This window comes from Notamacropus eugenii, chromosome 4, assembly GCF_028372415.1.
Source record: "Notamacropus eugenii isolate mMacEug1 chromosome 4, mMacEug1.pri_v2, whole genome shotgun sequence".
NCBI classification, from domain to species: Eukaryota; Metazoa; Chordata; class Mammalia; order Diprotodontia; family Macropodidae; genus Notamacropus; species Notamacropus eugenii.
The window spans coordinates 22,701,503-22,717,856 of NC_092875.1; the positions used below are offsets into that span (position 1 = coordinate 22,701,503).

The 16,354-nt window shown below is 38.2% G+C and overlaps 1 protein-coding gene across 1 annotated transcript in view; it reads right to left on the bottom strand.

Annotated features, from left to right (window-relative positions):
• The window catches only part of MYO1H (myosin IH), a 53,412-nt gene extending 37,264 nt beyond the window's left edge, over nucleotides 1-16,148 (bottom strand). Inside the window, exons 1-9 of the mRNA XM_072600170.1 lie at nucleotides 15,993-16,148; nucleotides 13,393-13,508; nucleotides 12,202-12,400; nucleotides 11,490-11,570; nucleotides 8,248-8,427; nucleotides 6,184-6,282; nucleotides 3,026-3,139; nucleotides 1,173-1,244; nucleotides 846-965 (exon numbers count right to left, since the gene is read on the bottom strand). Coding sequence (XP_072456271.1) covers nucleotides 846-965; nucleotides 1,173-1,244; nucleotides 3,026-3,139; nucleotides 6,184-6,282; nucleotides 8,248-8,427; nucleotides 11,490-11,570; nucleotides 12,202-12,400; nucleotides 13,393-13,508; nucleotides 15,993-16,118 — 1,107 coding nt within the window. The 5' untranslated portion in view covers nucleotides 16,119-16,148. The remainder of the gene's footprint in view (nucleotides 1-845; nucleotides 966-1,172; nucleotides 1,245-3,025; nucleotides 3,140-6,183; nucleotides 6,283-8,247; nucleotides 8,428-11,489; nucleotides 11,571-12,201; nucleotides 12,401-13,392; nucleotides 13,509-15,992) is intronic.
• Between the last annotated feature and the right edge of the window lie 206 nt (nucleotides 16,149-16,354).

Genomic DNA, 16,354 nt, shown 5'->3' on the forward strand with positions numbered 1-16,354 from the left:
GGTTGAAATATAAGGTCAAGAAAAATAATGAGCTGTGGTGGTTGTTCCACTTAATATTAGTGGGTTCATTTGTAGTGCACAATTAAGCAAACTAAATGTCTGTTTTCCTGTTAGAAAACTGGCTCTTACAAGCCAATCTGACCTGCGTCCAACTCACCCTTGTGTGTATAGCACCCAGGTTCTCTGTTTGAACACGGTGTAAGTTTCACGTATTCTCTTTCTTTTCTTTTTCATTCTTTCTTTCTTTCTTTCTTTCTTTCTTTCTTTCTTTCTTTCTTCCTTTCTTTCTTTCTTCCTTTCTCTTTCTTTCTTTTTCTTTCTTTCTTTTTCCTTCCTTCTTTCTTTCTCTCTTTCTTTCTCTTCCTTCCTTCCTTTCTCTTTTTGAGGCAATTGGGGTTAAGTGACTTCCCCAGGGTCATATAGCTAGTGTCTAAGGTAAAATCTGAACTCAGGTCTTCCTGATTCCAGCCAGTGCTCTCTCTATGGTGCCACCTAGCTGCCCCTTCATGTATTCTTTAAGGGAAAGATTCTCTATCTGGGGTCCCCAGAACCCCATGGATGGATTTGAAGGGGTTTGAGGATTTGGATGTGAAAAAATGTCAATACCTGCATTTCAATACATTGAATAGTCAATATATATAATATTCAATATATATTCCCTTTGTCATCTTGTGTATTTTATTTTATGCATTTAAAAACATGATTCGATCTGTAGGTTTCACCAGACAACCAAAGAGTTCCATGACACCAAAAAAGACTATGTTTTCAGTCATTAATAGAGATATTAATAGAATCCCCCCCCACCCTGCGTGTTGTGTTTCACTGGAATAGGTCATCCGACTCACCCTGTTGGCTAGGGACCCATTGATCTTGTTGACAAGCCAAGTGAAAGTCCGTCCATAAATAGCTTTAGCCATCGCATCTCTGGAATAGACCGACAGATCTATATTCAGTGGGCATAACACCTGAAAAACAGTTAAAGGGTGCCCACTACATGATAGAAAGAAAACTCCAATGAGTCACAACTCCTAAACAGGTCTTCTTGAAGGCCTGGCTGTTTGTAGGGCCCAAGCTCAGGGCAAAGGGATGGTGCCACGTAGACCTTCCCCACCAATGGGCATGTTGGGATGGGGAAGCCTGGCATGGTTCCATTTAGGAGTCTGGGTTTATACCTCTTCTGATTTGGCTTCAATTTTTCTGCATGTCAGAGCTTCCTGAAGAGCCGACAAGTGGATACCTAACAGCTGGAGAGAAGAAAAATTGAAGTGAGAATCAGTGCGTCAATCATATTTGCTCTTTGACCAGCTGCATCACCAATTGATTAAAAATCCAAAGGACTGACAGTATTTTCAGTGCTAAGCATTCTCCTATCGTGCATGCCATCTCTCCACCAGAGGGCATTGGGCACTGCTGATGTTCCATATTTGTTTGTTACAGGAATAATACTAAAAAAAAAGTCAGGTAGGTCAAACTCTAGTTAAAAAACCAAATCATTATATCCAAAGCGATGATGTTATAATCAATGTCCTAAAGTATTGTAAACAAGACTATTTCTAAGTCTTAGCCAATATCAGCCTTTTTTACATGAAAAAAAGTGAATGAAAAAAGAAGGTAAGTTGGTGGCTCAGATTAAAAGAGACAAGAAGAGAGCTAAGTTGGAATCCACATCATCTTCATCATTACCATCATCACCAATTTTATCATAGTAAGCTTTATAGAACAATTTGAGGTTCCAAACCTCTTTACAAATGTTATCTCATTTGATCCTCATGACCACCCTGGGAGGGAAGTGCTATTATTATGGTCCCCATTTTACAGACAGGGAATCTGAGGCAGAGAGAGGTAAAGCAACTTGCCCAAGGTCACCCAGCTAAGATATGTCTGGGGCTGGATTTGAGCTCAGGTCTTCCAAAGTCCATCCACCACACCACCTAGCTATTTACAGTACTTAGAGGAAAGCCTTCAGAATGTTGGATGGAACTTCATAGGAGACTCACGGGTAGCCATAGACATTAGTCACAAAGGATCAGAAATATGGATAGGTTGAAATCTGAACCTTTAGAAGAAGGACCTATATGGATGAGACCACAGTGAATGGTATACAGTAGGTGCTATATTAATGCTTATTCCCTTCCCTTCCCCTTGCCCTGCCATTGAAGTAAGCTAAGGCCCCAAGCAATGGTGCTTTGCTGATTTTGCTACAAAAATTTCATATAAAACATTTAGTACAGAAATTTTTTCTAGTTCATATCTGAATAATGATCACTTGCCATGACAAAGAGTTACATAAGGTAACCAAAGTACTAAATGTGACCTTGTACTATATAGTCTTTAAAGTCATATCCTATTCTCTATACTTAATAAACTTTGAGTGTTCCTTTTGAATTGCAAGATCTTTTGTTCAGAATTTGAACCTAGGGCCTTAAAAATGGCTCAGCTGCCTTGACTAGAATTCATATGAGAAAACTGTTGTTAATATTCTCTCAGTATGAATCCCCAACTTCCTCTCCCAATGCAAAGAGTGACTCTTAGAATCAAGAGATTAAACAACTAGCCCAGGGTTACATCACCAGAAGGCTCCAGTGGTTAGACTTGGACCCAGGCTGTCTTGATGGTATTTTTTTTTTTTTTATGACAGCAGCCTTAACCTTAGAAATACAATCTGCTTATTTATAACAGCTAGTATTTATAGTACTTTTAGGTTTACAAGATGTTTTATAAATATTGTCTCATTCTCATAAATGCTCCCTGTAAGGTAGGCACTGTAAATTCTTTTTACAGATGAGAAAACCGAGGCTGAGAAAGGATGATGAGCCCATTGTCACATAGCTAGTAAGTAGCTGACACTGCATTTGAACTCAGGTCTTCCTGGCCCCAGGTAGGGCCGTCCATCCACCATGCCACCCAGTAGCCTCATTGAGTGATTTGACCATCATCATTCTGCCCTGGTTTGGGGCCTCTCTCATCTCCAGCCTTGAGAAGAATGAAATCAGAGAACCCCCTTTGGGGGGCAGAGGAGGGTTACCTTGGCTATCCACTTGATCTGACTGTTATCAGGGATAGAGACACATCCATTGGCATCTTCCACAAAATGAACATTCCCCAGGTGTAGGACGCTGGCGACGATGCCAAAGAGATTCTGCAACCAGAAAGGAGGAGGGGGAACAAGTTGTCTGATTAAGAAATGGTAGGAGGACCCTGATGTAGAATCCAGTTATGTCTACCTCAACTTAAGTCATGGTCAAAAACACCGTCCACCTCCAGAGAGAGAACCAACGAGCTCTGGGTGCAGATGGAAGCATTTCTTCTTTTCACTTTATTTTTCTTGCTTCCCTCCTCCCTCCCCCGCCCCATAAGATGGCTAATATGGATATACGTTTTGCATGACTTCATATGTGTAATTGATATCCCATTGCTTGACTGCTCAATGGATGGCGGAGAGGCTAAAGGAAGAGAATTTGGAACTCAAAAATGTTTAAATTGTACATCATAAATAAATAAGCACACAAATAGATAAATGAGTGAATGAATGGATTAACTAAAAATGAAAGTGGGGGGAACTGTAGTCCTTATCTGCTGAAAATGCTTCGGTCGTGTTTCCCCCAAATACTTTGCTATTAATTCTTAGTATTAATCATAATGGGAAAACATGATCCAAAGCAATATCTCTAAAATGAAAAGATAAGAAACTGACTGGGGGGGGGTATTTTTCTGATAAATTTAGTGCAGAAAGTCTGACATTCAGAATTCATAAGGAACTGATACACATCAATAAGAGAGATACAAACTTTTCTTTTTATTTTGTTCCACTTAATAGTATTTTGGTTTTTTCAATTATATGTAAAGATAGTTTTCAACACTCCCTTTTAAAAGATTTTGAGTTCCAAACTTTTTTCTCCCTCCTTCTCCAAGACAGCAAGCAATCTGATATAGGTTATATATGTACAATCATATTAAACATATTTCCACATTAGTCATATTGTGAAAGAAGAATCAGAGCAAAAGGAAAAAACCACGAGAAAGAAAAAAGAGACAGAAAATAGTCTGCTTTGATCAGCATTCAGACTCCACAGTTCTTTCTCTGGATGTGGGCAGCATTTTCCATCATGAATCTTTTGGAATTGTCTTAGACCATTAGAAATATGAACTTTTCAACGTAGAAATGATCAAAGGACATAAAGGGGAATAGAATTATTTCTAGGGGAATACAAACTGCTAACAATCAGATAACTCTAAACTGAGAGATCTCAATGGCACCACCCCCCATGGATATGAGATTGACCAACAGCCCCATCCTTCAACAAAAACGTTGATAAAATACAGTGTGGGCAGAGAAACAGACTATTACACTGTGGGTGGAAGCTTCTTGAGCGATCAGGCAATGGAGAAGGAGAGCCACAAAGATGGATCGCTCATGGCCCTTCCAGCCCTTCCATCCAAGACTCTACACTCCCTGACTCAGGTCTGATCCTATCACTATGTCCTGCAGATTGGAGCGGCAGGGAGAATGGGACCAATCTGTCCAGAAATGGGCACTCTTTTTTTATTTGCAAAAACCGCAAAAACCAAACAAATGGAAGAACCCAATGACAAAACCTAATGATTGGAGAACAGATGACTAAATACTGGTATATGCACATGACAGAACATTACGGCACCATTAAAAATGTGAGCAGTAAGAAAGAAATACAGAAGATCAAGTGATCTCAGAGGAGGTCAGCAGAATCAGAGGAAAAGAGACACAAATGTTCCACAAACGTGTGTGTGTGAGTACAGTGCTTAATAACAGTGATTTTTGATTTATTCAAATATATTCTCTCTATATATATGTACCTATATACCTGTATCTACATACACATACACACACATCGATACAGATACATAGCTATAGATATATAGATATCTGTATAAATATATATAGACATGATATAAGTATATTTACATAAATATATATGATATAGATGTATCTATATAGAGATATGCCTATCATACATCAATATAGTTTTATATAGATGTGATACAGGTAAAACTATATAGGTATATATGATATAGATAGATAGATCTATCTATATCATATGTGAAATACATTATATATCACATCATATATAGATATGATATAGACAAATAGGTTTCTATAGACATATATGTGTATATGTGTACAGCTATAGATATGTGTGTATATGTGCATATGTAGATACTTATATATATACATATAAGTGGAAAGGTGGAGAGAGTTTATAAATCTGCCTCATTTGAAAAGGGAGACAAAGGAAGTGATATTTTGATGGGTGAGTAGGGATTAGCTTGACTTTGTTTTGTTAAAATGTGTGCTTCCTTCTTGGCAGAGGTGGAGGACTATGGGTGTTGGAACATGGCATATGCAATCAGAATAAGTGGATTTGTTGGTTATTTTTTTCTCATTCATTCATTTATTGATTTATTTACAAAGGTCAACTCCACTAGGATGGAAGCAATGATTGTCTTTTGAAACAGAGGCTGAGTCTCTCTCATTCAGAGAGACTCTCTCACTGCTTTCTCCTTCACACAGAGCTTGGCACTGAAGGAGTGTTTGTGAAAAATACTTCATTCATTCATTCATGTAAATGGTTCAAATCATGGGAGTTTTCACTGGAGATTAACCTCAGTTTTGATTTAACTGGTGTTTGTTGTAAATGATGCATTTAAAACAATAACGAAAACTTCAAAATATGCATTTAAGAGAAAGGCGAGAAAAACCTCACAGGGGAAAATAGAAATATGTAAGTGTGAATTCAGTCCATATACATACATACATACATACATACATACATACATACATACATACATACATATATATATAGTATCTACTCTGGCTTTCAAAAGAATGGTTGTTTAAATGTAGAGTAATAGACAAAACAGGAAGGTGAAAGGGGAAAATATAGAAAATAAATGTCCCTACATTACATTTTAGGATAAGTTACATGAAGCATAGAGATGTCACTGAATCCTAATTTACATGGGACTTAAATCCTAGTACATTTAGTCATCTGGGTCAGTAGACCTTTACACCACAATCAAATTCCTCCCCTCCATAATGTGCTACCCCAAAACTTTGGAAGAATCAGGAAGCCACCAAGAAACCACTCCTTGCTTCCCTCCTCAACCTTAACAGGAAGATAGAAGCCACGTCCTTGTGGTCCCTACCTCCAAGTCAGTTTCACTGAAATCAATGATGGAGAAAGCTTGGACCACGGTTTTCCAGTCGCTTTTGTCATTAATTGAAGTTACTCTGGCACACCGTCCCTATGGGGAAGAGACCAAGAGGATCTTTTGGTGCCAGTTTTAGTGTCTATTAGGCACACGTAGGCATAAATTACGTACAAACACTTCAGGCCGGGGGTTCTGAATCTTTTCTTGTGTTCTGGTCTGCTTTGGTGGGCTGGTGGCGCCTCTGCGCCTCTTTTCAGAATCATGTTTTTAAATGCATAATATGAAATACACAAGATTATAAAAGAAATCAACCATAGCAAAATGCAGCTCTTAAAATATGTATATTTTTAAAGTTTACGGACACTGAGTTAAGATCTCCCACTTTAGAGTTTGCAAGACATTATTTTTCCCATGTCCCATATGCTCTTCTCTGTGAATATGTTGTATCCTGGCCCGCCCCCATGAAGGGTCTGGGGAGGGCAGACTGTCTCACCTTTATTTATACCCCCACCACCATAGTATAGAGTCTGACTCGTTGTAGGTATTTAATAAATGCCGATTGGTTGATTGCTACAGTAATTCTCTTTGTACTAGCATACAAAAGCTCGGGCATTACTTTCCTGAGAAGACAAAATGGATTTCCCTGCTATAAAGTCAACTGTTATTTAACAACTCATAAAAATAATAATTCTCAATCTTTTTAATAGTATTTATGGGAAATGCCAAAAGGAAATTTCTGCTCTGAGAAAACTTTTTAAAAAATAGCTAATTTCATTGTCTCACAATAAATTGTTGCTCATATACTAATCAAATCAAATCATCTATATACATGTATCAGCCCCATACGCTACAACTTGGGCAGTGAAATCACAACGCTCAGATTTAGAAAAGAATATTATAATTCCCTTGCCAACAGATACAAGATTCTGAGTTCTCTGCTGGCCAGATGGAAGGAGACTCTCTAGTTAGGTAGTTGGTTTAGCATTTAGAGAAACATGGATTATTCTGAAGGCATCGCCGCAGAACAGATTCGATAAGACTTCTATTAATTCTGTCAGTAGGCTTTAAAATAGGCAAATGCTCATTTAATGTATGTGTCCAACCCAATGAATGTCATAGCTTCAAAAGATATTCTACGATATTTTTAAATATTGTGTCTTTATTAAATAAGCTTCCTATGTTGTTATCCATAAATGGAAGTAAAACTTCCTGGCACTTTCTTTAAATTTATAATTGTTGAGTCATTTCAGTTACTCTTTGTGACCTCATTTGGGGGTTTTCTTTCAAATATCCTGCCATTTCAAATAATCTGCCATTTCCTTCTCCAGCTCATTTTACATATGAGAAAACTGAGGCAAACAGAGTGAAATGACTTGCCAAGGGTCACACAGCTAGAAGTGTCTGAGACCAGATTAGAACATAGGAGGATAAATCTTCCTGACTCCCGACTGGGTATTCTATGCACTATGGTGCCACCTAGAGGCTCTTATTTAACTTTATAACTGCTCAAACTTGGGTTTGGTGTCTTACACACTGGATGACCATCCATGTTCCACCCACATATCCTTCAAGGCTCTATCCTGAACCCTCCTTTCTCTTTGTGTTTTCCCTTAGTTGATAAGTATCTGTTCCCATGGGTTCATTTATCATTCTATGCTGATAATTCCCGGATATATTTACCCTATCCTACCTAATTTCTCTCCTGAGCTCTAGTCTGGCATCACCAACTTACATGTTCCATAGATAACTCAACACATTCAAGGATACAAATGGAAAGAAACACACCACCAGTCTTTGTCTTCAAAAAACTCACATTCCACTGGGAAGAAAATAGTACATTTAGACAAGTGTGTAAAAATATATAGAGAGTAAATATAAAATAATTTGGTCAGGGGGAGATGGCTGATAGCTGGGGAGATCAGGAAAGGTCTTCTTTAGGAGATGATCTTAGAGCTATACTTTGAAGGAAGCTAGGAAGAGGTGAGACAATTTCAAGAAGAGGAGATGAGTCCCACCCTCCAGGAGAACCCTAGGCACCAGACGCCATGTTTTTCCAACCTGTTTAAGGTAGAGATATGCTTGGGGGTTCCGCACAAGTCCCAGGTAGGATAATAGGTCATCTTCACCTCCTTCCAGTAGTTGGTAGAAGATATGAAAATTTCGTTCTCCGTGGTTTTGAAAAACGACTCGAGATTTTTCTATCAAGTAACTGATGATATGACCACCCACTGGAATTCCCTGGGAAAATTCAAAGCCAAAGCTCACACCAGTCATCTAAAACAGGATAGAATCTAAGATCCTCTTTCCCACATCAAGTTGATTCAAATTCCTAAGGTCTTCCCCATAGCCAATGGACCTGTAAGAACTGACGAAAAGGGAAAGAAGTAGAAGTGGGAAGGCAATTTATACAACATTATAAAGGGATACAGTTTTGAAAGACTTAAGAACTGATCAATGCAATGACCAGACTATAACTTAGATGATAATGCCCTTTACTTCTTGGCAAAGAAATGGTAGCTAGAAGTCAAAAATGAGACATACAGTTTCCAATCTGGCCAAAAAAATGTACTGGTTTCTTAAACGTACTTATTTGTTATAATAAAGATGTTGGGAATATGAAAAAAATAGAGATGTCCCCCTAAAAGAAAAAGAAAGAAAAGAACGTAATGAAACATTCATAAAATACACAAATGAGAACAGAAGTTCAAAAGAGGTACGAGGACAAATTATTATATATTTTTTAAAGCACAAAAAACCATAATTGAGATTCATGGCCTTCATATGCAATTTCCCTTTTCTTTTTTAATATATGGAAAGATCATGTTTGTTTATTTCTATCAAACTCATAAAAAGGAAACAATAACAAAACATATAAGTATTTAATATGAAAATATATTTTATATAAGTACATTATGTTCAGCATTAGTTTATATTGATAATATTATTAATATAAATAACTTAAATAGAAAAATAATTTTTAAGTTTTTCATTTTATTTACTATAAAAATTCTAAATAATTTTTAAAAGGACAAACAATGACTATATCGTAAAGCAAATCATTTTAATTTTATAACAGACATTCTTTAAGAATGATTAAATTTGACTAAATGACTAAATTTGAGAAGGAAGCAACGCACTCCAGTGTCTTCAACGAGAAAACCCCAAATGAGGTCAACAACAAAATTTTGGTAGTGGGAACCCCCTGATCAATTGATATCACCTCCCCCCAGTCTGGCTGATAAAATTATAAAACATAAGGAGAGATAACTGACAAAGATGTGTTAATGTCTTAAAAGAAAATCAAATCAATTCAATTTGATGAAATTAATGGGTAGCTGGCCAGGGCTGATCAAGAGTTAAATCATGCCCCATGGTGGTCTTTTGAAAAGCAAGACATACTCTTTATGAAGTCAGTCAAGGTAAGACCAGAGGAGCTTTGAGAGTGAAGGCAGAGTTAGCTATGAATGTGAGGAAGGATGCTACGGGGCTGAACTGACTCAGGGTTCCCAGCAAAGACTCTGTACCCAAGGGGAGCAGCATAGGGACAGTATAAGAAAAGAAAGGACATCGGGGTCCTGACATGCTGGAAGGATGAGCTCTTTGCACACATGTTCCCCTACACATATATTGTTGTTCAGTCGTTCAGGTGTGTCCAGCTCTTTGTGACCCTGTGGATCATTCTGTCCATGGGGTTTTCTTAGCACAGATTCTGGAATGGTTTGCCATCTTTCTACATTTGTGCTTCTCTATTAACATACTCTATATGTATGCTAACTCTTCTCAGTAATACTATGTGCATTTGTGGGAGAGTGCACCCCAGATAGACAGGAGAATGTTTTATGCTGACTGTGTACAAGATGCCATCTCAGGAAATGCCTTTCCTTTGAACTAACTGTATCCTCTTCTTGATTATTAAAGGTGAATGTACCCATGGGGACTCATAAGCTATAGTTTTAGGAGTATGGAGCCACAGAATACTTTGAGACTGGGGTAGTCATCTGCTAGGGGACTGAACCTACGAATGTCCCTGCTTTTTTTTTTCATGAAACAATACTAATTCTCCTTACAACCTGTGGAATGGTTGATGTCTTTAAGACAAAGTTCAAGAATTAAAAAAAAAAAAAACAACCTTCAAAACACACCACACTCCTTGAACCAGATATCAGATGTGAAAGAAGAAAAAGGCAGCTGACACTCTCCCTTCCATAATTCTGGAGCAAGTTAAGGCTTGCAAAGTGCTTCCCAGACATTGTCTTATTTGAACCTCAGGGCATCTCGGAGAGAGTGACATTACCGGTATTATTGCCACCCCTTTATAGACGGAAATCAATGCTCAGAGACATAATGATCTGTCCATGGTCACACAGCTATTAAGAGTTGGAGATGGGACCCTAAAACCAATTCCAACCATCTTCTTTTTCCACACTGGACTTTATTTGTTTTCCCTCATGAGGCAATCAGGGTTAAGTGACTCGCCCAGGGTCACACAGCTAAGTGTCAAGTGTCTGAGGTCATATTTGAACTCAGATCCTCTTGACTCTAGGGCTAGTGCTCTATCCGCTGCACCACCTAGCTGCCTCTATACTGGACATTCTTAAAGCATGGTACAAAGACCCTCAGGGGTCCTGGAGACCCTTTTAGGAAATCTGCAAGGTCGAAATTATTTTATAATTATACTGACCTTATTTGCCTATTAAAATAGTACTCCCTTTTCTAATGACATACTAATGTAAGACTGGGTTTTCTTCAGATATTTCAACACTAACTAATAAAATGCCGAAGCAGATAGGAAAATTCAGCTGTCATCTATTAAGGCAAACACACAAGAGCTTTGCAAAACTATGCCAAACAGTGTCATTCTTCACACTAAATTATTTTGTTTTGAGAAAGCTAATTTTCATTAAAACATTACTTATAATAATATAAATAAGTTTGTTATTGTTAGTTTAAAATGAATAAATACTTTAAACAGATTTATTTTCAATTCAATTCTTGAAATTTATTTTGAAATTAAAATTTTGATATTTAATCATTTAAATTTAAGTTTGATTTGTTTTCATTTGCATTTAGATTTTAAATAATTTTAAAATGAATTAATGCATATTTTAAAATTTTGTCAGTTTTAATTTCTAATATGGTAAATATCGATAGCCATAACATACATAAACGAAAGCTTTTTTCCTCAGTAATTTTTAAGACTATAAATGGGTCCTGAGACGACAAACCACTGCCATGACCATTTGGTTCCAATTAGTATTCACCACTGAATGCCTTCCCCACCAATTCAAATCCCAATTTACCTTAAAATCAAACTGGATATCCATGTACTTTCCAAATCTGCTGGAGTTGTCATTTCGGAGAGTTTTTGCATTTCCAAAAGCCTAAGAATAAATGATCAAAAGGCTGAAATCAGCTCTCTCTCTCTCTCTCTCTCTCTCTCTCTCTCTCTCTCTCTCTCTCTCTCTCTCGCTCATTTGGAGTCCCTAACTTTTCAGAGACTTGGTCTACAATCCTACTAAGAGTCTGGAACCATATGTCTCCTATCTCACTATAAGCTGAAAGCTAGAAGACCAGGTTCTCTCTTCCCTCCAGGTTCAGAACACCAAGAAATCAGTTATTGGTCTGTATCTAGCTGCTGTTTAATCACTTTGCAATTGTATACGATTCTTCATGACCCCATTTGGGGGTTTGTTGGCAAACATTCTGAAGTGGTTTGCCATTTCCTTCTCCAGATCATTTTACAGATGAGGAAACTGAGGCAAACAGGGTTACGTGACTTGCCCAGGGTCACATAGAAAGTGTCTGAGGTTACATTTGAATTCAGATCTTCCTGACTCCAAGACCTGCGCTCTATCTACTGTGCCACCTAGCTGCCTTTCTGTATCTAGACATAACTTCTATTTCTTGTCCTCTGAACACTCTGGACCAGAATTAATCCCCAGAGCTGGAAAATCTCATGTAAAAAGACTCTTCTATAACTGTTCATTGAACAGAATTTGAAGTATCGCCTACCTCCAGGACTGGATTTGAAAGCAATAATCTATCACGGGCTATTTGTAGTGATTCCGTCATTGGGCAGGTCACTGCCAAGTATTGGAGAATCTTCTTGGATGCCTCTGTTTTGCCAGCGCCGCTCTCCCCAGAGATCAGGATGAAGTGGTTATTGAGTTCCGAGCACATCATGCGGTAAGCATTATCTGCTATGGCATAACTGTATGAGAAGAGGGACAGAAGGAATTCAGCTTTCGCGCATCCCCACAAAGGTCTGCAATGCCGCTGCATCCCCTATCTCTCATATCTGTATATGGTACCAAGATGCCTTCAATAAACCATTCACATTAAGCCTCAAGCATGACTCATTCATTGACCAAACAGAATATTTTTATTATTAGCTCTATATTAGTAACTGATGTGATGAATAATTAATATAGTATAATTAATATAATTAATCTCTAGTTTTGTTTAAAAATTAGGATGAATGGATCTAGAACAGTAGCAATAACATTATTTTTAAAATGCACCAAGTTATGAAAGCTTATATAACACTAATCAAAACAACTCTGAGGTTTCACTGTATATTTGGCATATGGATAAAGGTGACATAAAATGTTGGAAGGGCTGTGGGAAAATAGGCCCACTATAATAGGCTGTAGCTGATGTGACCTCTTCCTGCTTAGGGAACCATTGGGGATGATTTGGGATTGGCATATCCCAATAGGAGGTATTGTTCCTCCCACACAGATGTATCATTCTGCCCCGTAAGACTGGGTAGCCCAAGAATCATCGAAAGGCCAATATTGGCACATTACCCTTAAAGGCTCATCATGAGTTGGAAAGGACCTTGGAAGTGCTTTAACCAACTTCTACCTTGAGTATCATCCAACAAGAGGTCTACTAAAATGCTCTTTATACCTCTGCTGGCAGACATTCAGCAATGGAAAACTCTCTGTCTCCCTAGGCCATTCTTTTTGGGCATCGTACTAATTATTAGAAAGGCTGCTGAGTCAACAAGCAAGCAACCAACTTGAAAAAAAAATTGTTCAAGTTTTTTTTTTTAATACAAAACAGTTATGAAAGAAGACAAAGGTTTTCAATTATTCCAAAATCATCTTCTTCCACAGGATGAAGGCAGCTCATGTAAGGGAGAGAAGAATCCAATAAAACAGACCAAAAGTCTACAAGGAAGACCTTAGTGTCACTTACACATGTGGTGGCAGCTCAAAGAAATTCACCCCTTGGTAAAGCTCCATCTGTTTAATCGTATAGATGCCCAGCTCCTGGTAAGGATTCACCGACACAAGGAGGGTCCCAATGTACGTCTGGAGGGACAAACCAATGAAGTGAGTTCATTAACACAGTAAGCTACTCCTTCCAAAGGTCAGATCACAGGCTATCATTTTACATGCCCAACATGGGCAGAAATCAACCATCTAAAATAAAGAGACAAACACTTAGGAGCCAACCCATCAGTATCCTCCATTGCTCCATATTGGAATGCTCCTTCTTTTAATGTCTGTGAGCTGTGTGGTGGTGCTAGTGATTTGCTAAGATTTTTAAGTCAGTACCTGGTTTGGTACTATAGGCCCCCCTGGTCACACCCTGCCTCACCTTTGCAAATTCCTGAGCTGGAATAATCTGAGTTGGAAAGGACCTTTGGAGTTGTCTAATGCCAACCTCTACCTAGAGCATCATCCAATAAAAGGTCTTTCACAATACTCTTCAAAGTGGAGAAATGAAGCTTTCTCAAGCATTTTGTGAAAATGACAAAGCAGATGGATCTGAGGCTCTTGCACTGGGGAATTTTGGATTGTGAATTCATACAGAGATTCCTCTTTTTGTAAGACAGGGAACGGGAGGAAAGGACTTATTTACACAACTCACTTCTGTTCAAAACACATTCTGCATTTAAGAATCTTGTGCCTTTCCTCCTTTACTGGTCAGTATTTGAAGCATTTAATCCCTAGGCAGCCAGGTGGGTAGAGCAGGTGGACATCCTGGAGTCAGGAAGACCTCAATTCAAGTTCCACTAGCTAGCTTACTAGTTGTGTGATCCTAGGCAAGATACTTAATCTCTGCCTCCCTCAGTTTTCTCAACTGTAAAAGGGGAAAATAATAGTACGTATCAGAGTTATTGTAAAGATCAAATGAGACCGTATTTGTAAAGTACTCTACAGACCTTCAAGCTCTTCATAAATGTGAATTGATATTATTATTATTAACTATAATTCTAGTAAATTGTACAACTTGATCGTATCTCCAGGATAAAAGTGAATCATGGAATTGAAGAAAAGTCAGAGTTTGAACTGAAATAATAAATTCCTTCTGATTAGCAGAAACCTGATCTCAAATAATTTTTGAAATAATTTTCAAAATACTTTTTCAAAATAATTCAGAAAAATAATTTCTAAAATCTGACTAAATCTGAAATATTAAACTTAGCCAAGATGACCCTGCCATCCCACTGAGGCTTCCCAACACCTCCTTCCTGATCTCTTCTTTCACCACATATAGCATCAAGTCCATTTTTTTACCTGTACAACTATTGGAAAGCAGATTTTTAAATTTTTCATAACAGACTAACTATAGTTTGACATTGTAGGCTCATTCCTAAGTCCCCTTAATTCTAGCACCTTACCCCGTTGGCTATCCCTGTTATGGCTTATTTGTACATGGTTGTTTGCTTGTCGTCTTTCCCACTAGGCTGTGAACTCCTTGAGGGCAAAACTGTCTTTTGCCTTTCTCTGTATCCCCAGAACTTAGCACAGAGCCTGGCATACAGCAGGGACTTGATAAACGTTAGTTAAGTGACTGACAAATATACAATATGTAATTCACTTGACAGTATATGTGATTAAAACGTTGGTCAGTGTATAAACATTTATTAAGCACTCACTACACACCAGGCATGTACCAGGCAACTAGGTGGCACAGTGAATAAAAGGGAGACCCTGGAGTCAGGAAGATCTGAGTTTATACCCAGCCTCAGACACTTCCTAGCTATGTGACCCTGGGCAAGTCACTTCACCCCGTTGGCTTCTGTTTCCTTATCTGTAAAATGAGCTGGAGAAGGAAATGGCAAACCACCCCAGTACCTTTGCCAAGAAAACCCCAAATGGGGTCATGGAGAGTCTGACATGACTGAAACAACTCAGCAACGACAGCATGTACCAGGCACTGTGCTAAATAATGAATATTTCTGACTTCTTTCTAATGATCTACTTACTTCAAATAAGTCAATGAAAGCTCAATTTTATTACTGTTCAGCTGTTTCAGTCATATCTGACTCTTTGTGACCCCATTTGGGGTCTTCTTGGCAGAGATGCTGGACCGCTTTTCCAGATCATTTTACAACTGAGGAAACCGAGGCAAACAAGGTGAAATGACTTGCCCAGGGTCACACAGCAAGTAAGTGTCTGAGGTCAGATTTACAAGGAAATAATGTATCTGGCCCTTGAAGTTCATCATAGCTTTACCTGAGGAACTCAAGAATAAAGAATAAAAACTCTGTCAAGTTCAATTATAAGTGGTAGTTAGCTGCGGGGAGGTCAAGAGTTCCTCCCAATGGGATACTCCTCCAGTGTGATATGTGATAACCCACAGGACATTTTAAAAATGCTCAAAGATTATTACCAGGGTTTGAGGGGAGGTGGGGAGTCAGATGACAACCTCAATCATTCCTCCAAATTCTGTTTTGCTTTATCACTAAACTATTAGTGTCCTATTAGCCATAAGGGCTGGTTTCTCCAGGAGAACTATGGAGTAAGAAAAAGGAAAGGAGAGACCAGAGAAGTAGGGTCATTTACATAGATGAGGTTCTCCCGGTAACGCTTGCGAAGGTTATCCACAAAAGCAGATTCGCTGGTGTAAGAGTCCAACAGCACAAAGTCTTGAACCCCAACTTTGTCGCGTGCCGTTAGTGCCCCTTCCATGTGTAGCTTAATGTGTTTCCGTCTCACCTCTTCTTTCTAAAAGAAGAAAAATATTCAGAAGGTTATTTAGCAATATATATTAAGCACCTCCTAAATGAATGACATAATACAACATGCTTTGGTTGATAGAAATATAGGAGACAGACCCTGACCTCTGGTAGCATACCATCGAGTTGGAGAATAAGATGCATAGAAAGTTAAATAAGAAAATATTACAAATCAGAGGGTCTTAATCT